At 38.0% G+C, this 22,817-nt stretch overlaps 2 protein-coding genes across 6 annotated transcripts; one reads left to right on the top strand and one right to left on the bottom strand.

Moving 5' to 3' along the window:
- Positions 1-7: 7 nt before the first annotated feature.
- Positions 8-13,959, top strand: LOC113666291 (uncharacterized). Of its 2 annotated transcripts, none has more exons than XM_027182057.2 (15): positions 8-284; positions 1,730-2,435; positions 3,076-3,176; positions 4,334-4,434; positions 5,180-5,313; positions 6,481-6,571; positions 7,347-7,483; positions 7,647-7,696; positions 8,553-8,714; positions 9,005-10,518; positions 11,017-11,195; positions 11,737-11,894; positions 12,008-12,210; positions 12,809-12,887; positions 13,122-13,959. In XM_027182057.2, exons 1-15 carry the CDS (start codon positions 120-122, stop codon positions 13,263-13,265), a joined length of 3,924 nt encoding a protein of 1,307 aa, XP_027037858.2. In that variant the 5' UTR covers positions 8-119; the 3' UTR covers positions 13,266-13,959. The 2 variants fall into 2 exon arrangements, with proteins under 2 accessions (XP_027037858.2, XP_027037857.2); XM_027182056.2 differs by having other exon boundaries at positions 1,730-2,537.
- Positions 13,960-17,463: 3,504 nt separating this feature from the next.
- On the bottom strand, positions 17,464-22,423 carry LOC113666277 (putative skeletal organic matrix protein 5). 4 transcript variants are annotated; one of them, XM_027182039.2, is made up of 6 exons: positions 22,309-22,423; positions 20,283-20,575; positions 19,757-19,871; positions 19,306-19,342; positions 18,866-18,992; positions 17,464-18,453 (listed from the first exon to the last, which is right to left on the bottom strand). In XM_027182039.2, the coding sequence occupies exons 1-6, from the start codon at positions 22,382-22,384 to the stop codon at positions 17,926-17,928; spliced, it is 1,176 nt and encodes a 391-aa protein (XP_027037840.2). In that variant the 5' UTR covers positions 22,385-22,423; the 3' UTR covers positions 17,464-17,925. The 4 variants fall into 4 exon arrangements, with proteins under 4 accessions (XP_027037840.2, XP_089069299.1, XP_027037841.2 ...); XM_089213173.1 differs by lacking the exon at positions 20,283-20,575 and adding an exon at positions 20,626-20,705 and having other exon boundaries at positions 22,309-22,417; XM_027182040.2 differs by having other exon boundaries at positions 20,283-20,705; positions 22,309-22,414.
- Positions 22,424-22,817: the final 394 nt, after the last annotated feature.

Here is a 22,817-nt window from a genome sequence, read left to right as displayed (position 1 = left end):
CCAAACTTATATTGAGCCAAATTTAATACACTTTGGCGCGGTTTTTACTCGAAAGTTTTTCCTTAACTTTTGGGAGTCTTTTCGCCATGGGCTGATCTAAAACAAGGAAAAGTTGTAATATGGAACGTTTCAAGTTGTCTACACCGCAGAAAATTCCTACAGGAAGCAATGCTAGTCGAGAAAATCCGTCTGATACGGATGAAGCAGCATCCTGTTCAGATAAGGGCCTTCCTCGCGTCCACAGTCGATTCGAACAACTCTTCCTCTCAAGTCCTCGAGCTAAGGTACTGTAACGAGCGTCTGCCACCGATGAACTGAAGCGCTCAAAAACCGTTACATGATTGCATGCTTCTGGCGTCTTTACCTCAAACAGTTTTGACCAGTAACTATGTTTTGACATCAAAACATCATCGATCAAAATGCATGTAGCCTTGCGCCTTTATAACAATTAACAGATGATTTGTCTCGATCTCTCGATCGTCGTTTGATTTCTGAGAAGAGTTTTTGTTGAAGCTGGTCAATTTGCAACTACTCCTGTATCTTGAAAACATCATTAGAATTAACTTTTGTGGTAGGGTCGATTAAATGCGTGCACGCATCTAAATAGGCGCTTAATAAGATACATGAAAAAATTACGTGCGTCTGATTGGCTGAAAGCGAGTGCATTTTCCATGTAACGAGAGTGGAAAGTTGTAGGATGAGTGGAAAGTTGTAAGATGAATGCAAAGTACAAATAGTAAGCATGCCACCAAAACTTTTTCCATCTTGATTTTCTCAGATGTGTTTTTCATGTAAATTATTAACAAGTAAAACATGATTTCAAGTGCAATTTGGTGTTAATAAGCACTTGTAAATTTTTCAAATTTTTTCATGGGCTTGTGCAATTTTGTTGTCTTTGAAAAAGTTACTTGTGCTTATTAACACCAGATTGCACTCAAAATCATGTTGTTACCCATACTGATTATAATACTGCACTACACCTCTAGACATGATTTTAAGAATGCTATCATGAGTCTCTTTGAGCTTTAATAAACCTAATATCTAATGCTAATTAAAGATGCTGTTAATTCACAAACAGATGATCAACTACAAATATGTGTAAGGTCAAAAATTATTTGTGATTCAGAGTTTTCTTTGGCTTTAAATTTTCAAACAAAAGGGATAATGTGAATCACACAATCCTGTCAATGCAACTTACATTGAAAAGTGTTTGATTTTCCGGTCTGTCTTGAGAGCTGTCACCATCATTATCATTATCATCATCATCATCATCATCATCATCATTTTCATGATCAACTTAGTCATTTTTAAATTTAACAGTAGGTGTGAGGGTAATATGTTGGCATAATGGTCAGTGGGTTGGATTGCAGGAGGGGATGTGTTGGTGGAAGCTTTAGCAGGTCATTCGAGATGTACATTATATGCCTGACTTAGATTAGACACTATAGTTGTCTATCTAAGTGTCTCTCTGTGTGGGATCATGGATTAAGGGAAACACTCAAGCGAACCTTACTTGAGGTAGGGAGGGGGGGGGGGAAGAACAATGAACTACATGTAATACCCCATTCAAGGAGAAGAGTAATAATACTCCTACTTTTTTCATAATAAAGGGGTCATGATGAGCTCTTGCATTACTCCAGAACAAAAGTCTTTTTTTTGCCTTTTTTCACCAAGATATAATACACTCTATCTCTCTTAATTATATTAAATCTTTGCATTTTTATCACAGGAAATATATGCAGCTTTGAATAATTCAGTACCAAGGCCAACACCACAAAAGTCAGCTTTGTCAGAACTTAGGGCTGTTGAGAATCCAACTCCTCAAAAGTCAAAAACATTCCAAAGTATTCCTGGTTTTGATAAGGTGGTTAATATGGCCAGTTTTTTCCACAATAAGTACTCCCATAGCTCCAGCAGCCATGTGCATTCATCTGATCATTTAGTTACACCTGGAAGATCAAAGTCTTTCCTTGATTTGCTCAGTGATAAGGAGTTTGTTAATAGTCCATTCCAGACATCTGTGAATGACTCAGCAATTAGAGACAAGGTAAACATGGCTATCAGCAGACTAGAAGAGGATTCCAGTGCTGAGCATACCTTACAGAATAGGTATTCTCAATTTAATGAACAGCCTAGTGATTCTGGTGTAAGTGGCCAAGCAGTATTTACAGATGTTATGAGCAAGAGGAGTAGAATCACCTCACAGCAAGGAAGGTCATGTCAAAGGGACACAAGAGATGTTGATAATGTGGCAAGAGCTCAAACTGTTGATAGGGGAGAAGAGATTCACATCTCTTTTGAAACTAATAGTGATGATGAAATAGATGTTGTGATGGAAGATTCAGAAGGTGCAGGGGATGAACACAAAAATGTGAGAAAGAAAAGTTCAGAAAAGACATTCAACAATGCTACAGTGTCAAATTCAGGGCTATCAGGTATGCATGTACCAGCAGAAAATGGGGTCAAGGACAAAGGAGATATTTCAAGTGACCTTTATTATTCTGTAGTGGATGAGATCATTCCTGGGACACCTGAAGGTAGTACTGTACTCTTTCTTTTGTTTGGTTAATTTTTTGAACGTAAGTGCTGCAGTGCATTTGATCTTGTGATGTGATCACCTGGGCATGGTCTGTCTGGGTAAAGATTGCTTTTGTTGGCAGGGCCTGGCATTTTGATAACCTTATTGGAAGTTGCCACCATCACACTTGGCCCTGATGATGGATTTGACATCTGTAATCATCAAAACATCAGTCACTGTCATGTGTTAGAGTGCTTGTTTAATACTACAAATGTACCTTTACCTTGACAATCACAGTACATGATCAACATTTTTCTTCAATGTTTTAAATGTCTTTGCTGAAAAGGAAGATGGTCTCATAGAGGAAGGCCAGAAGTTAATTTATTAAATTATCTTTTAAAATAAATTATTGAAAAAAGTTTAAAAAATATAATTTCAAACTTCATTTAATGAATAGCTAATAATAGCAGGTTTTTCATGCAAGATTGGGCCAAAACTTTTCTTTTTCTGTCTGTTAAATTTTGAAGGAATCTCTGAATTTAAACTAAATTTTGCAGAGATTGTTCGTGGAAGAAGAAAGAAAGGTGCTAAAGGCCAAGAAAAAGCTGAGAGAAGGAGATTATACCAAGAGGGGTCTGATGGTTCCTCATCAGACAAGGTAAAAATATTCATGTTCTATAATTATTTCCCTAGTGTTACTGTTCATGCACATACAAGTCATGTATGTCTTCCTTGATTAGTAGAGAAAATATTATGTTTCTGGTAGCAAGTGATATTTGGGGAGTTTTGAAATATCATGAGCTGATGTTTATCCTACAGTGCAAATACCCTGAAGAAACCATATATTTTGTTTATACTACATGTACAAATCAAATTAAATCAAATTAAATGAGTTTTCTCTGTATATGACATACACTTACTTGACACCATTGTTGTCTTGAGTGAATGAGAAATCTTCCAAAAACATGCAGTGGTGTTCCTGGCAGCCTTGTAATTCAAAATGCTGCATCAAAAGAAACCACATAGTTGCTATCAGAGAATTCCATAACTGGCCCTCTAAGGAGCCCTTTAGACCACAACATTTCTTCACCTTCGTTGGTTAGTGCCAGTGATGCATGGGGACGTTTGTTGCAGCCCTCATGATGGAAGGGAGCTTTTCCTTTATGCACTTTGCTGCTGTTAGCAAATTCTCCATCCTTAGTAGCGGAAACACTGTTACTTGCCTGCAAGTGACTCTAGTATTACTTGCAGACTGTCTGGCTCATAGTCCAAATCGTCCTTCTTTCTCACCATGGTGAAAAACTTCTCCAGCTTCACATCTAGTTGCTTGGATTCTTATCTCACTCTATCCTGACTGAATCCTTTTTCTTCAGCTCAGGTTGTCCAAACTTTAAGGGAGACCTTTGTGCTTTTCTTAGTGTTGGCATTTTTTGCTTGCAGTATAATTATTGTTATTCTACCACTATAACCAATCACAAGGTAATGTTTCTTGAGTGTGTATGTCCTTTGCATCCTTTTGTGTGGTGGTCTGGTAGATTCAACTTTTACCTTTACAACCTTAATATCAGTATGCATATTCTCCCTGCTGTTCCCCATACATTTCCTAGGGTGCTGACAAGGGGAGTTTGTCTAACAACCAAGAGTTCTTTAATCAGTGATCATTTCCTTTATTCCCATAACCTTAATTTGTGATTCAGGGGTGATGTTGTAAAGAGAAATTAGATGCTGGTCACTCTTAGAGGTCAAAGGGTTGTAAACGTTTTTGGATAAATGTCATCCTTGAGATTATTGTCTCTGTATGCATGTACATTGTAGACTGCACAGAGGTCAACAAAGATTAACATTCTTAACACATGGTCCATAAAAGCTTTGAAGACTCAGACACACATGGGAATCATTGTGGAAGGACAGAGAAGGTTAGAATGTCTATTCACAAACTTAATTCACCATTAAGCATGCAGTTGTACATGTAGCAAAGATTACAGATTGCTGTAAAATTGTGGAACAGCTTGGTTCCTATCCAAACCAAGTAGGATATGAATTTTTTCATGCAGTAAATTTTCTAAGTGGTATCTCTTACACTTTTCATTTGAGTTGTTTGAATGTACAATCAGTTTGATTTACATGTATTATTCATGGAAGGTCGAGAAAGACAGTGTATTAAGATTTGTGATTAAGATACCCTGTATTCCAAAATTGTGGCACTCAAGGTGTAGATAAAGGTTCAACTGCATATTTGTATAATCAGTTTTAATCTGACTCATTAATGTAAAATGTGGTTATGTGGTTTGAGGGATTTGAAAGCTTGAAAGAAAACATGATCTGCAAAACCTATACTTACTTGCGAGCGCAGTATTATGCTGATAGGGCAAAAACTAAAATAAGACATAATTTTGTGAAAAGGCACTGCCAAAATGAGATGTCACTGACTTTCTCACCCATTGTCACTGTACAAACCCATGGCAACTGGGAATCAATTTGTTTTAAGTAATAAAAAGCAGAGTTTTGGTAATGGTGACATCATCTGTGTCTGACCTCCAGTAGATCGTACTGGAAAGTACTGATTAAAATGCATGTTTAATTTAGCTTATTATGTGGAACCAGCCACTGTAGTAATATTTGTTGTGAAACAAGAGCAACAGTGTTATATTTCATTTACAGTGAGGATCCAGTGGGTGAGTGGTGGCATAGTACAGCGATTGTAGAAAGAGTTAATGCAAGATGTGTACAGACTAAGAGTGGATCTCAATACAAGCTACGTGGACCCATTAATGAACGAGTCACCCTTCAACAAGGTAATTGTTGTCTTCTTCCTGTTGTTGTTGTTTTTTCTCTCTGTTCGATTGCCAATTTTTCAATCAAAAACAATCTGGGCCATGTCACAGCACTTTTTGTACAGTTGAACTTGTGTTGTCTGACCCTTCGGATTATCCAAATTTTGATTATCCAAATTTTGATTATCCAGCCTCAACTCTCTGGTCCCATATTTGAGATCCATAACAACTGGTCCCCATCAAACAAAGCACATTTAATGAAACAATGTGAGCTTCACAGAATAATAGAATTAGTGATACACACACTGTAGTTTCTTGAAACAAACTGATCTACAGTGTAGGCCATCATTTCAGGTTTTAAAACCCTGTTGTTGAGCTTAATACATGTTATAAATTTTTGAAAATACTTTTGGCAAATGTAAACAATGATGCACAATGATTTATATGATCTGTATTCAGTTCAATAATATTCATATTTCTGACTATGTGGACTCTCAAATATCCTGACTATTCAGCTTCATGAGTCAGGATGATAGTGCTGCGACTGTATAACTTTATAATTGTAACCTAGATCAAGTTCAATTTGCACATAAATTAACTTAGTCCTGTTTCTGGGCGAGACTTCAATCAGTGTCTTGTTTTATTCTTAGCAGGTCAGTTCGTCTGTGTACATGTATGTTGTGTTACCAATAGTTTGTTTTTAAATGGATACAATGTACCATATTTTCTAGTAGAATGACTTTTTTATTGTGTCCTAGATTAGGACCTTTTTTTTACTGGAAGATACATATGGCATGTACATGTACTTTATATCCTTTTTGATTTCTTTCCAATTTTGAGAAATTTTTTTTAAAGGTCTGGTTTTTTAACTTGTCAAACTTTCAAATGGCCTGAAGTAAATCTAAGATGAGAATTCAGAGCCAATTTGCACTCATTCTTTGAACGCAAAAATCAACAGCTAAGTTTTTTGGTTCATCTGTTTTTTTTCCCTTCATTTTTTTGTTTCTCTTCCTGGACTGAATTAAACACATCTCTGGCTAGTTGTGAAATTATAATTATGTGTTACAGTGTATGTGCACCTCTACTAGAAAAAAAAAAAAGAGGAACATGCTAAAAAGCTTCAGCTTTGTGGTTTGTTAACATGAGGCAAGGTGGCTGATTATCATTATATTTTTTTTTTTTTGGCAGGATTCCCACCTGACTTTGTCAAAGCATTTAAACGAGGCTTTCCTTCCAACTGGATTTCTCTTGTGGCTGACTACTTCAACTCTCAAAGCAGGTTTGTGAGTGATTCAATTTAACCTTCTTCACCCAAACATCAGTATCCATGTATTTTCTATACTCTTCTCTGAACATTTCCTTTGGGTTTGTAGGTCGGTATCAATAGCTTCTTTTGAGGCCAATTATTTCCTTTATTTTCGTAACCTTAATGTTTGGTTCAGGGCTGATATTGTGAGGAGAAATTAAATGCTAGTCACTCGGGGTTAAGTCTTTTCAAATACTTCTTTCTAAGACTCAAATCACCCATTTGGTATGTCAGAATTACAACTGGCAAAAAGTTATTATTGAATGTTTGCGTTTATTGTCAGAATATTGAAGTCAAAGGAAAAGGAAAGGAAAAGTAGAACTACAGTACCTGGAACTATTTTAGACTTAAAAAGAATTATCCGGAATATGCATATAGAGATCAGATTCTGAAAAGTCTCTGATTTTCTATGAAAGGTGAAGGACGTTCACTTTGGAAAATTGACAGTTGAATACTACAGGCAAGAATTGTAATGGGTTTGTTGTGAAAGCAAAATGGGTTTAAACAATGTTTGACCACACTACGGTCTAAAAATATTGTTAAACTGGAATGGAAGATTAAAGAGTGCAGTTAATCCGTTCAAACGACTCGGTTGTTTTCTTATTTTTCATTTTCTGAACTTCTTAACTATAGAGTAGTTTGTATATTTGTTATGTGATTTCATTTACCTTATCTAGTCTAAAAAGTGCGGCAAGCGAGAAAAAAATATCAAGGAAAATAACGTTTTCATTGTTACCCATTTAATCAGTGCAAGTGAGGAGGAGGAGAAGCAAACTCAAAAGCATCTTGACAACAAGAAGAAGAGAGAAGACTTAAAAGAGGCAAATCATTCTTCTGTAACGACTCCAGCTGAAACCAGAGCTAAAAGGAGGAACACAGCCTCAGGTATTCTGACTAAACGCAAAAAGTGCCGTGACTTTTTAAACTTAGTTGTAGATATACTGTACATTCAAGGTGCATTACGCCATCTGACACTTGAAAGGGCTTAGAGGCCCTTAAAAAGAATTAAACATTTACAATTATATAACGTTATTCCTTTATTTTGTAGCATTGGAGACCCCAGAGAACAAACCACTTCCACAAGAGGTGGAAATGAAGGTACGTAAATGTAGTACTGAATATACTGTACACGTGTACAAATCTGAGATTGCTTCTCTTCTACCTTTATAGATTCTGAAGGGCAGTTAATGAAAATCAACGCTATGAGTTTTGGTTACTTTACATGGAGAATATCAAGTGGGCGCGCGTAGATATGGGACTTCTCGTCAAGTGTTCAACTCAATATCTCACGAGTGTATGCAGCGAACGAGTGAGTATCGAGTTTAACACTTGACGAGAAGTTCTATATCTAAAAGCTACAAGGAATAATTTTTTCTATGACATAAACACCATAGGCCTTTACTGACAAGAGAAATTTGACTCTATTAATTGACTAATGATGAACGCCATGCCATTCATTTATCAACCTGTCAAAATGGCGCGAAAGGCGAGTGGTGTGTCGGCAGCTGATTGGCGATACCAAACGCACGTAAGAATTATCGTTATTTGACACGTATTGCAGTTACGGCTTTTTTCAGGGCTGGAAATCCACGTAAAACACCGCAGTTCAGGCGGTAAATCATATGGTTTGTGGAGAAGTTGTCATGTTTGACTGAACTTTGCAATACAGATGGATCTCCAGCACACTCCAGAGCTTACGATCCTCTCTCAGTCATACACGCACTGAGTTCTTACAGATTCCTGATCTGTTCAACCTTGCAACCATGAACGTCCTTACTTACGCACTGGCTCATCCAATCCGCTTCGGAGCCATCTCCCATGCCAGCTCATGCAAGGAATCTCCAGCTGACTCAACTACTGAGTGCCACTGGGGTTGTCTGAGGGTTTATCCCTTTGCTCAATTTGATTTTTTACCGCAGTCTTTTTAAAATTTTTTTTTTTTAATTTTTCACAGACAACAAGGAGTGGACGTATGGTAAAGCCACCTTTAGCCTGGTGGCGAGGACAACGTATCTTGACTGATGGACATCATAACTTTGAGGGCATTGATCCAGGGTTAAAGGAACGTACTCCCCTTTCTTCCATGTACAAAATCAGCATTAAAATTCCCATCACGGTAATCCTTTTTCTTTACGTTTAAACATGAAATGTAATCCAAAGTTAAGGGAGGTAAACGAGATAGGAAAAATTCGTGTGAGGGATCATTATTTTGGTCGTTTATTTACTCTATTCATTACACCGGCCAGAGTTATTATTTGTTTTGAGCATTTTGCTGTGATTACTGCAAATGTGACAATTTTGCTCGCTGTTTTTGCTACCTACTATAGGTTTTTGGGCGCAAGGAGAAGATCTCCAAGGGTTGATAGAAACAGAGTACAATCTGTTTTAATTTTCATTGCTTTGTAGAAGAAGGAGAAAGGGCAGGCTGTTTCTGGCAGTGAAAACAATGATACATTGCCAAGAAGAAGAAGGAAAGGAAAAACAACACAGAATAAAAACAAGTCTAGCAGCAGCACTGAGAGCGATAGTAATGAGAATTTAAAAAGGCCTTTGTGCTTCTCGCCAAAGAAAACAGCTCACAAAAATCAAACTCTGGAGAATACTAGCCCCCAAAAGTTACCTCAACGGAAGTCGTTGAACGCAAGTAAGAATGGAAGTCAAGAACGTAGTGACGCAAATAGTGCACTTGATGGTTCAGAACGTAAGGATAGAACGAGCAAGCCGTCAGTTCGAGAGCATGAAATGCTCGGTGGAGATGTACTTCAAGCCCCAGTCATGACGCCAAAGAAAAACACGACTAAAAATGCGCTTGCGAGTGTGGATCGAAACAATCAAAAGGGCAAGAAGAAGAGCAATAATGAAAAGTTACCAACAGGCAGCGAGAGTCAGAAGACTCCTTCACCATTTAAGCGTGTTTTAAGATCTCAGAGAAGCACAGCCAGTGAATTGACAACAAATGCAAACTCTTACAAGTTGTCTGATGCTGATTCCGAGGATTCCCAGAGAGACACTTACCCGAAGAGGAACCCGAAGAAAAACGCTTCAAATATTACGAACTTGAAGACTTCAGAGAGTGAAGTAATAGTGTCCTCTTCCGAGGAGAGATCAGATAATGCTACAAAGAAAGGAAGAATAGTCAATGCGAATTCGAATAATAAAAACGGCGGGAAACGACTGATGCATAAAAGATTTGAAAAGTTTGTTAGAGAGACAAGCACCCAATCTTCAGAGGAAGAAAATGACCGAGCTTCCCAAAAGCAACCAGAGAAAGAGGAGGTTCGTCTGAGAAGTTCAATATCCCGTAAAGCAAAGACAGAAACTCTCTCTACATCGGAGAAAGACAAAAAAGTTGAAACTGGCTTCAAAAGAAAAGGAAAAACTCAATCTGGTAGTGAAAAGGTTTCAGGCAAGAAAAAGGTATTGAAAGTTTCCCGTCAGACAGCAAACAAAGACAGCAGAAGGAGAAGTAATGAACTGCCTGATGAAACACCGTTGAACGATGAAGAGATCCAAACGATGAAAGGCAAATTGGAGAACGGCAAAAGGGTGGAAACTGGCTCCAAAAGAAAAGGAAAAACTCAATCTGATATCGAACAGGTTTTTGGCAAGAAGCAAGCATTGGTAATTTCCAGACAGGCAGCAAACAAAAACCTCAAAAGGAGAAGCATTGAACTGTCCGATGAAACTCCTTCAACTGATGTAGAACTCAAAAAGCTGATTGGTACATCGAACAAAGACAATAGTGTTGAAACTGGCTCCAAAAGAAAAGAAAAACCCCAATCTGAGAGTGAAACGGTTTCATTCAAGGAGCAAACATTGAAAGTTTCCAGACAGACAGCAAACAAAGACAGCAGAAGGGGAAATGATGAACTGTTTGATGAAGCTTCTTGGACCGATGAAGAGATCAAAAAGCTTAATGAGTATGTGACAGAAAAACTAAAAGTTTAAATATACATGTAACCTCTAGCTTATTTAATATTTTTAGGATCCAAAGTTTGTTTAACGTAAGCTAAAGATGGTACAACTCTTTAGCATTCACCCACCAAAAGTTAGTGGTAATCCTTTTGGGGGAAGATACATAACTGCCTCATTGCTTGAACACCATTACCAAATCGTCAAGGGCACTTTCTTACTGAGTGTCGTATAACCAAAACCATGCTTGTCACAATAGCCAATCAGAACCAAGGAAAATAGTCAAAGGAGCCAATGAGAATTCAAAGTAAAAATAAGCAAACTAGCTGATGCGCGGGAATTCGCAAGTGATTAAGTCGTGATTGGTTCAGTGTTAAATCTAGTTATAATGCAAAATAAATGTAATCGCGGATTATTTTCGATACTCGACTGAAAATTGCTTCCAAAGCTTGGTTACACCTCTTTTTTTTCTATTTTCGTAATGGTTCCTCTAATGTTTTACTCAGAGCGCTGCACTCCATACCTGGTAACACACCTATGTTTTGGCAAAAGATCTCCAGGAAAGTAGGAACACGGACTGCACAGGAGTGTCAGTCCCATCACCAGGGGCAGGCTCTCGTCTCCAAAAAGAATAATCCAGCAGCTAAAAAAGGCTCAGCAAATACGAAGGATCCAGGGCAGAAAGGTAAGGGTAGAACAATATGATTGTTGCAATAGCACCAATGAAATGCCATATTTAATGTTTTACTGTCCAAAGGTAACTAGAATCTCGATACTCAATTTCCGAAATATTTAAGCATCGATTCTCTGGTCGAGTTTCGCGACATTCGAGGCCGTATTTGAAATTATCGAGGGCTTTAGATAGTCATTCAAAATTTCAGGAATAATCTTAACTCGATTCCATGAAATCGAAGATCGTAGCTTGAAACTCAGCCTCGAAATTTTATTCTGGATTCTCGAATACCAAAAATTTCCCTTATGTTGGGAGCAAGGCGAATTAATTGCGATGTCATCATTAATCTTCATCCTTAATCATCGTCAGTTATTGTAAGATAGCGGGAAAGCGGAAAATTTTACCTCGGTGTTTCTTGGGCAGACGAATCCATTTTTTATTTTTTTTGTGTGTGTGTCTTGAGAATATTAGACATGAACTGCTAAAAGTACTGTCTCGCGAAAAAGTGTATTTAATTTTTCTTCTCCTTATTTCTTTAATTGTTTTGCTGTAGGGTTAGCCGCCTCCCACCAGAATGTGAAGACAGTCACCGGTGGGGTGGGCACCATCAAGCGAAAGCGAGAGCTTCGAGAGTTACTTGAGCAACAGGATGTAGACTACGAGGATGATATCTTTGACTCAACTCCATTTAAAAGAAAAAAAGATCTGAAGGTACGCCTTACGTACGCCGTGGACTACTCAACCATTATTTGCATCCACAGTTCAGTAAGATTTCTTTCACCACAATTTTTATTAACTGTATTGTGTATCATGTCTCTCGTCAGCTCCCGTTCAATCTGAGCTCTAATGGCAGCGATGAAGAAAACAATGATGGTGATGATGCGAGTGACACAGAGCATAGTACCTCATATGTGACACCCAGTAGTCGCACACCCAGTAGCCGGTTCCGCCCTTTGGGTCCTTTGTCGATATCGTCCACTCCTGGAGCAGAGTATGTCAGTCCCAGTCTCTTGCAGCAAGTCAACAGGTCAAAATTATGACACTTCTTTTGGTGCATCTTGTAGTTGACTATGAAAATGAAGAACTTTTCGGTTCACATACCCCAAACCAAATCCAATGGAATCATAACAGTAAATCAGAGAAATGGTTAAGATCACGAAGAGCCAATGAGAACTCGAAGTTCATCGATTAAAGCTGCCTTAATCAAATAGTGGCAAAACTTCTGTATTTGATCAGGCATTTGGGAACTTGAAAGCAAAACATTTTCTTTAGACATTAAAATCTAATTGACAAATTAAATGCTTACGCTTTAAACAGACGGCTTTTGCGAGGTTCTTTCCTAACTTTTTACCTTGCCTTGTTCCTCACGTTGATCATGACTGTAGAAAGGCAGGGAATTGTTAATCTTGTAACTCCTAGAGGTGATAAACGAGTAGCTTCCCTTCGCAGTGTCAATAAGTTGTCTAGCAAAGATATGATGAGAAGAGATACACTCATCAGCTGGAGGTTGTTATCTGGATATGATATATCCTCCTAGCTGTTAGTAGAAGACAGTAGAATTTAGCAACCTTTAATCTCACTCGCGACGGTGTTGTTAAATGTATATGTGCTTCGATTTGTTGTAGGAAAGACATGGATCACTACATTTACAGAATGCAGCAAGGAAAGCGAGGGACACAAGCATCTGGAAAACAGAAGTCAAAGGTGCAATTTACAGCTCCAAATCGAAAATTTATGTAACTTTATCCCTCCCCGATCACGCTGGATTCCATCGGGATCTAGCTTGGATACCTTTCAGTTCAAGCCGGTTTACGTGTACGGTTACAGTTGCAAAAAGAAAAAAACAAACAAACAAAAAAAACAATAAATAAATAAATAAAACAGAACAGAATATTTGTTTGTAGAGGTGAGCAAGATTCCTCTTTTTTTTCTTGACAGCTGATAAGGACATCTACTCCCAATAAACAGTTAAAAAGAAGCAATTTCCCTGTAATAGCCGGGTTAGACTTGTTTGAAGTACATCCTGCATCAGATCAAGAATCCGACGACGGATCCCAAGACGAGTACTTCTCCGACGAATAACAGATGAACGCACAGTGATAGTTACATACAGACGACTGTCGTCTTGAGTCGAGGAAGTTACAGGGCTTGCTCGTGGGTGCCATAGACAACTATCTAAAAAAACGTGATATCGAAAGCAGTTTTATGCCGTAGTTATAAAGAAGAACAAGAGAGCCATCTTAGTTAAAGTAATTGAGCTGAAATGACCTTTCAACTCCTAAAACCCGATTCTTATCTACCCCTCGGCATATTTAGTGCTACAGTAGTTTGTTGTTGTTGTACCATGAAAACTCCTTCAAGATTTTACATTAGTCTCTTCTAATCTCGTCGTTTTTCTAATCATGTTTTTACATTGTAAGAAAAAGTTACATTTTACATGAGTCATGTCTTGGAGTTACGGATCGTGTTACTCAAAACCAAGTTATGAAGGAAAACAATTCATTGCTGAGAAGATTTAGAATTATTACTGCCTAAATCATGTCGCTAAAGATGCAGGTTCTAGTGACGCTTCGGATTATTCTTAAAAGGTTTTAAACTAACTAAGTTGGAGTACATTCTATTTAAAATCCCAGACACTTAAGTTGGGACACTTGCAGGGCCAATTCCTTGTTTGCCGCCGAAATACTGAGTACAAAAAGGAGGGGATCTGATCATGTCTGAGAGTATAGTTCATTTATTCCAAGAGCAACGGTTGAATAAACTCATTTAACTACTACCATGATGTTAGTGTTGGTGTCAAGAAAAAGTTTGATGCAGACATCCCTCTAACCGTAAGCCTGTATCAGGACTTATCGTAATCGTGCCGGATGTATATTGAAATACTTAACCGGTCAGAGGCACGTGTGTTGCTCTTGATTCAATTTATTCAAATCGAAGTGAACTTATGAGAGATTTGGCGCGAATCTATATCAGGTGAATGCGTTCAACAACGTAATTAAGTTCTCACCAATTTACAGCGGCAAGAAACCTGTAGCCAGTCAATTAAGTCAGAAGACAAACAGCTTTAACACAGTTGAAGAGGAAGCTTCATCTTGTTTGTTCAGCTGATCTCAAATGGATAAAATGCGAAATAGTCACAGAGCAGACCTCCCGTTTCCCTCTGTGAAGAAGAACATTAAAATGTAGTCGATTAACGACAGTATCTTGATGAAAACTTTCTACATGTCACTACTTCAGAGGTTAACGAAAAAAGTTTGCTTCCGAGCTAATATTGATATATAGTGAATACATGGGCGCGCCTAGATATGGAATATCTCTCCGAGTTGAACACGAGAAGAGAATCGCAAGGTGCATTGGCGCTAAGGCTCAAGATGGAAAAATGCGTTGAAACAATATAAAACAAACAATGGGCGTAATTTTCAATATACAAAATTCTCAATTATTGACTTAGTCCTTACCGATAGAAGAACTCTCTCAGGTACACGGCCAAAATCGGCCTGTGGCATATCTACCAGTTGTCCATTTTCGTTCTCAGCCTTGAGAAGTGCCATTACCAAAGCCAACGAATACGTAACTATCGGTTTTACTTTCCATATTTTGGTTTTCTTCCCCTTCTAGGAAAGTTTAAACGTCACTCTCTACGAGCGTTACGGATTTTTCAGTGTTTTAGCGGCCATATTCCAAAGGAAAAATTCCGAGAAATGACCTTGAATTGTGAATGGCGAATGCTCTACCGTTCATTCGTCAGCCTGACCGAGAGGCGGGAGAGGCGAGTGACGTGTCCGTAGCTGATTTGCGATATCAAACAGACGAGAAAAAATACGATATTCTTTAAAGTTTAAAAAAGAATTGTTCAATTTTTTTTCTTTCTGAGGAATCACCTTAAGGGTCAATCGTTGGCTCTTCAACAAGTTTAATCATAAAAATGACAATTTCCTCGATTGGGATTGGTTACACCAATAGCAATGAACCAACGTGCTACAAATAGCGACACGTAAACAATCGATCTCATCGCCCGAGGAAGACTAGCAGTACTGCAGTCGAAACGTCGCGATCAACATCCGAAGTGACTCCGTCGTGAGATAAACGCATAAAGTTCGTCTCCTATCTTACACCACGATGAACAATAACCACATATTTTATCACACATTAAAAGTTGTAGTTTAAATCAACCAATCACATTCGAAGTTGTAGTTTAAATCAACCAATCACAACCATCTAACAATTTACGCCCCCTTTCTCAGTCTTTTGATGCAAATTTTCCCATTCTTTCATGACTTGACTTGTCTTCTTTTCTCGGAAATGGTAATTTTTATGATTAATTTGTGGTAAGACCGGTCTGTAATCATACGCCTGATAAACAAATCGGTCTCCCGCTGCGCAGACGTCCGATATTGTTATCACTCGTATGACCGAATTGGACTCCACTCAGTCCTGTTACCATAAAAATTTCAAACTTGTTATTGCTCAACAACAAAAATTTTGGCTTACTACTAAAACGGAAGAACTTTTATCTTTGTTTTGCCTGTTGGGTATGGCCAACAGATCTGCTTTTATCGTGGTTGATTAACAGGGGTTCGTCATTAAGTTGTAGCCAATTTTGATGGCTGCTAAAAAATCGGGTAGACAGTTAGGGTATCGTGACAGGTGTTTCTATTTTCAGAGCTGGACTTCCTTGTTAAACACCACACTTTATATCGTAAGAAGGTTTTTCCCTATTTGACTTTCGTTTCAAAGTTACGGCCTTTACAGTAGATGGAAACGTCCGACAGCATGTGTGAGGGTACAGCTAAAAACTAGTAATAAAAAACTAATTCGTTCTGAACTAGTCACCACCTGTGAAGGATAAAACTAACCTCAAGAAAGAAAATGATGACCAGCGCCTGGAGATCTGGATCTTGGAATCATCAAAGATTTGAATTGGCTAACGAGGTAAAGTAGAAAAAAGCTCAGACGAGGGCTTCATCGGAAAACAGGAAATGTAGTGAACAGACTCGAAGAGCTGTATTTAAGGAAGAGATTTAGTTTTTAGCAGCAAGTTTTTTTCAGGAGTAATAATAAGAGGTAGTCAGATATAAATCTAGCCTGGACTTTCATCTTGGACTCATCAGTTGACCTCTCGTTGAGAATTATGTAATACTGAGGACAACGAAGAATACAACTTGGGTAAGGTAATCCATTTTATTGAATTGTGATGTAATGTAAATACATTTACTCTTCAAAGCATAATCAATCCTTCTCATTTCAATATTTTGCACAGAATTTTGCGATAAACCTGACCATTCGAATACAGCGGAGCTACATGTTTGTTATCTTAACTTTTAAAGTGATATTAGGTAGAAACAGCAGATTTTTAGCTTTCAATTAGGATTTCGGCGACTATGCAAGCCTTGGACATCCCCTTTTACCAAAGTAACATTTTATTATTGGTTTCACTCACTGTCGAAAGTTCTTCTTCATTGTATTAAGATGTATCCCATGGCTTTGACTTTACTGTTTCCTTGATATGGACTACAGCTGGCCTCGTTACCAAACGTGTTGCACTCGGCAATAGCCTCTCCTGTGCCAAACTCCTATTATAGCCATCGCCAGAAATCAAGGACATTTCGAGCCCGCTAACAATTATCAGCGGTATATCTTATTACACTCCGGAACAATAGAATATCAAGAGAATTCAATATGCTGGCGATCACGGCTCGATCTGCAAAGAAGAGTGTTTCGTACCATGACTTATACAATTTGAGTACCGCAGATCTTCTATTTGATGAAAAGAAAAAGAAAAGAAGACCTGCAAGTAAATCTTTGGGATTTTTCGAGGCAGAGCGATGACATGATGTCAGAATTTTGATTTGCTTTAATTTAATTTTCGCGCTAAGACTACTGAATTTGCATTCAATGCCTGGCATATTTTTATTCCGAAAAGGACCGAGAACTAATTTATTTCCCTGCAAGAACATAAACAAATATGGCCGACGATTCGAAGATCAGCGTTGCTCGTGTTTAACTATTTCAGTCATAGTTTTCAACATGGCGTCTCGTCACTTACTCAACATGGAAAATAAGGGATATTCTGGCGCGTTGAGAACTTTTTTGATGGGAGGAAATGGCAATTTTACAGGATATTTGGACGTTTCGAACTCTGTAGCAGTCAATTCGATCGAGAGCAGTTGACTTTATTGATGCACTTTCCTGTAATAGGCGAGTGTTTGGGATGGAGAACGACGGATTTTGAAGAACTATATGGCGACCCAGGTCAATGATCAATGACAAAAGAACTGGCTCGGGAAGTGAGTGGTTTTTATTCATCGAGTCCCTCGCCTCGCCTCCCCCTATACCTCGGACAATCTGTTTTGGAATATAAGTGAATAAACAACCTTGCATACATATATATATTATAAATATCTGCGAGAATTTCGCAAAAGATCTATCATCCATCGCCTTGTTACTCGCTGAAGCTTGAAACCTTACAAATATCACTGTTTAACATGGCTGCTGGTTAACGAAAGTTTATTTACGGACTGGTAACATCTGGATCAGCCTTAAGAACAATTTAAAAGCTTGTTTCTCGGTCAAAGGTTTTGAACATTAAAGAGACAGTCTCTTTTTAATCTACAATTCTATTGTACTATGTCCTCTTTTAGTTGCATGTAAATAGCGGCTGAAGAGCCCCGTGGGAAGATACTACTATATAAATTATCTATTCATAGGAGCTGCTTCCTTTTGAGAGTATCGGTGTTACGTGTTACTGCACTAGGATGTACCCCATGCCCGGAGTGCGCCTGTCTCCATTATCTCCTTTTACATATGCCACGTTACCACACGCTACGGTGTCTTCAAAATATCCCCCTGTACCGAACCCTATCCTTGAGTCACAGGTCTTACAATCATTCTCCTGGTTAGCAACGATGCCAATTCTTGCTTCAGAATGGTAAACATCAATACGGTTAACATCAACAGTATTGAAACCTTCCCTGTTACAATTTAACTGTAAGGAGGCAATTGAACCAATCAGGTTTTTCCACGTTTCTCGACCAAGTGAGATGGCACGGTATTGACCGTCAGCGATCAGTGAGTACAGAGAGTCGGCCTGCTTGTTAATGACAGTGAACCTGAGCTGTTGTCCGATCTTCATACCGAGGCAGATCTTGGAGAAGGATGTGTTCCAGTAAGTCGATAACTTTGTCTCCCGTGAATCAAACCCAGACTCCCCTCCGGGGAGGTTGTATTCAATTTTATTGCTCCAGTACGTGCTGTTGTAATGAAAGGTGCCCTTTTAAATCAAAATAATTTCATAGCTGTAAATGCAGTTCAATTTCATGTAACGATCTTTCACCCAAGCTTAGCCCGTTTTGGGCTCTAAATCAAATCAATGGTATTAAAACAGACAGTGACAACTGGATGACAATCATTTGTTTCTATAAGCTAAACGCGAGCAATTTCAACTCACGAGCGTGAGCTTATCCAAAGCCACCGGCATGGGTGACTATATCGTCAAGAAATATTCCGGCATTTCTAAATTTGCATCTATCCAATTTCCTTGCCCGATTCAGGTAAACATTTCTTGATTGTTGGAAATTATTTAGATGCGTACCTCATTAGTATGGTGGCGCATTTTTCCACATGAACAGACTTCCCTGCTGGTTATGAGGCCTGTCTATCAGCTAAATCAACAAGAATCTTACCTTAGTACCGTCAATCTTCATGACCGGTGTCCATCCTCCATTTCCACATCCAAAATCTCCCATGTGGCAGAGAACGGAGATTGCTTTGGAGTCCAGGCGGAGGGTTACCAGTTCACTCACATTAGAGCTATTTACAAGGGATCAAAAGGAGGAAGCTGATTGCATATAGGTTTTTATGATTATTCTAATTCCAAGAATCAGAAATGTATTGGTACGTCTGCTTTATAATCTAAAATATTTTTGTATAAGTACAAGTGTATATGCCTTCTCCCTTTCTGCCACAATAACATTGAAAGTTTGTCTCTCCCTTAGGACAATCCTGAAGGGAACTGGCGAGGGATTGGAGGGAAGGAGCATGGATATAACTTCATTTCTCACCGTTGATATTTGCTTAAGTGGATCATACTACGTTGATTATCTTAGTAAGGCTTGTAACTTACCTATTTAAGTCATAGAGCTCCTTGCAGGACGTAATAGCTAGAAGATAGAAGGTAAGTGTTTCGGATTTATTGGCAGGAAATTAACCAGGTTTTTAAGCTAAAATGAAATGGTGACAATGTTTTGAAGGCCCGACCAAGAAAATAAAAAAAAAAGAAAGTTACCTTATTCTGTCGAATCTTCTAACTTTAATCATTACGTTTTTACGATGATTCCTCATCACTTGGTTAATTTGAAATAATTACGTACTATAAGATTAATTCAACAAATAATTACATGGAGGGTATTAACTATCAAGTCTGGACTTAGCACAAATCAGAGACATCAGAACTAGGGAGCAAGCAGGGCACAGCAAAAATAAAAGAATCACGTGAGGATGAAAGAAATGTCTTTCCAGAACAACTTTTAGGAAAAGGTTTTTGACTGAATGACTCGAATATAATCACATATTACCTTTCTCGCAAAATTCTCCCAGGAAACCTTGTTCACAGAGACATTGGCAAGTAGTGTATTTATAATTCGGGATGCAGGTTCCTCCGTTTTGACATGGTGAAGAAGAACAAGGAGACTAAAATAAGAAAAACAATAAAAATACTATTAAATGTTTGAACAGCAATTTTGATAAATGAATCCGATATCTCTATTTCTGAATGATAAACTGGCGATCAGCACTGCAAGAACTTAGAGGGTAAAAACTTGTTTTAATCGCTCCTAAGAGTACGTTTGTCACTAGATACATCTAGAATTCTTGGGAGTATTGAAACTAAGCGGAGGACTATGTGATCCGCGTGTCTCGCGCTTTGGGCAGTTTCTTGTCTTTAGTTTGAGTTCTGATTGGCTCTTTAAGGTCAAGTCTTTTCCTTCGTCCTGATTAGCCATTGTGTTTATGATGATTTTGGTTTTGCGTCAACCAAAGAAAAACAGCGCCAATCTGTAAAAGCTCAAATTTTAATGAAACTCACTGTGTAGAAGTCCTTACCAGAATAGACAAATGATGTGAACTCGTGTTTTCTTTGTAGTTCTCAGCGTCTCTGTACTTATCAGAGGACAACAATTCACACCAAAACCTTCCATCTGCTTCTTTGGAGGCAGCCATGTTTATTGAAAGGCACAATGTATTTCTTACACATTGAAATAGGCAATCCAACTGGTTGTACAAAGTAAACATTCCAACTCGAGCTACGTTCAGAAAATGGAGTTCATCTTTTGAAAACAGACGCTGTTTAAATGTCTTGTCAGAAGGGAACCAATCTTCTTCCAGTGCGTTTATTTCTAGAATGAGAGCAATGAATTAGATATTTAAATTATTAATAATAACTTACTCTTTGCTGGTCCAATTTCTCTGGATTTACTCGTCTTGTCATCTACTCAAGCCACTGATGTAAGCGTTTTAGTAGTTACGCTGGATGGGATAAAGTAATGTAAACAATGTTTTCAACAAGTCGAGCAATATATAATTGATAGCGTTTTGCAAACGTTAATTATCTCTTGAGCGAATTCTGATGACATAGACCTGTTTTAATTCCGATACACAACTATCATTTATGATCGAATTCTTTTTAAGTTTTACTTTAGTAGCTACCATAAAGGCGAAGAAGTTCTTCAACTGCTTTCTTAAGTACATAAATGGTTAAATGTACGCATATTTAAGACCCATGTTAGGCTCTGGCTAATTGCCCGGCAGGTTTAGTTGTTACGCGGCAATTGGAAATCTTACATTAATATCACCGACTTTCGGAACTGAAAATGTCTTTCAAACTTCTTGAAAGTGCCAGATTTTTATCTAAATTACCCAGCAATTTTGAAAATTACACTGATTTTCTTTCTTTCTTCTTATTGTCATTTTCCGTTTTGTGTCCATACGAAGAACAGGTGTAAAAAACCAATCGCCACCAGGTGAAGGATTTCATTTGCGAATTAATCGAGCAATGCACCTTAGTACACTCAAAGTAAATTTTCCCAACGAAAAAATTTTACGAGCCACCAGAGATATTTCCATTTGATCCATAAAAATATCTGGTTTAGAAGGGATTATGTTTATTTATCGAATTTAAATAATTACCCGACAGCGTCTGGCGAGTTCAAAGTGCACTAATACTTTCTCTGTTGCTCAACACTAAATGGTTCCGATGGTAAAGGCTTAATGCCTTTTTAAATTAAAAATGTTTAAGTAAAATTTAGTCCATAGTAAATCTTAAGAGATTTGTGTCAAGAACGGATTCAGTTTTGTTCTTTTGTAGGTGTACTTGAAACAAATTTGCATCTCCATAGCTTGAACAGTGGGCCTAATGACAAGAATCAACGGAAATGCAAGCTGTTCTAACAGCTTTTTTTCCGCAAGTTAAATTAAAGTTTCATTTGCGAAAATTTGAAAATATAATTTTAATTTTACACCTGACGGTCTTAAAAAGAGAACGAGATTGAGAAGGATATGAATTATTTGAGGAGAAAATGCTGTACGTCAAAAAAATTAACGAGTACATTTAGGTTTAAAGCAGGTGCCCGATGGAAATGCGTGGAATGAGGCAAATATACTCGACATGTACCCTTCTTCATTTCAACTTAAAGCATTATACATTCACTTTAATATTATTCGTATAAATTCTAAACTATATCTTAACTTCAACCGACCGCATCACGATAAAAATATCTTTATTGTTAAACAAAATAGTGTGCTGATCCCCTTATATGAGTAAATAGGCCTGAACAACGATAATACTTTGCTAAACTGAAATTTTAATTAGGTACACCTTGCAGAAGCGAAAAAAAATTCATTTTTAAGTCTTTTGCTTCAACATACGTTTTGGCGTGCCCATCTATATTTCGAAATATGTTGATTGTTGGTAGCGCAATACGAAAACCTTGAAAGTAAATAGTGAAAAAAAATTCATTGTTAAGTCTTTTGCTTCAACATACGTTTTGGCGTGCCCATCTATATTTCGAGATATGTTGATTGTTGGTAGCGCAATACGAAAACCTTGAAAGTAAATAGTGAAAATACTTACCAGCAGAACATTGGGCGTATGTGAGGATCGACGAAAGGAAAACCAAAATGAAATGGCGCTTAAAATCAGCAGACATGACGGATGGTTAACGAGAGCACTAAATGATAAATGATCGGGGGGGGGGGGTGGGGGGCATTATTCGAATCAAGTGCGTAATGGGGGTGCTTGGAACTACAAAAAGTATTTTGCCGAAAGGGGACCGTGTTACAACCATTTGAATTAACTTATTGTACCCTATAACCACTTATTCGAATCAAGTGCGTAATGGGGGTGCTTGGAACTACAAAAAGTATTTTGCCGAAAGGGGACCGTGTTACAACCCTTTGAATTAACTTATTGTACCCTATAACCACTTATTCGAATCAAGTGCGTAATGGGGGTGCTTGGAACTACAAAAAGTATTTTGCCGAAAGGGGACCGTGTTACAACCATTTGAATTAACTTATTGTACCCTATAACCACTTATTCGAATCAAGTGCGTAATGGGGGTGCTTGGAACTACAAAAAGT

The sequence above is a fragment of the Pocillopora damicornis genome, chromosome 7, assembly GCF_964200805.1.
Source record: "Pocillopora damicornis chromosome 7, jaPocDami1.2, whole genome shotgun sequence".
Classification (NCBI taxonomy): Eukaryota; Metazoa; Cnidaria; class Anthozoa; order Scleractinia; family Pocilloporidae; genus Pocillopora; species Pocillopora damicornis.
The sequence above is the reverse complement of the archived record's forward strand: the minus strand, read 5'-3'. Positions and strand labels throughout refer to the sequence as shown.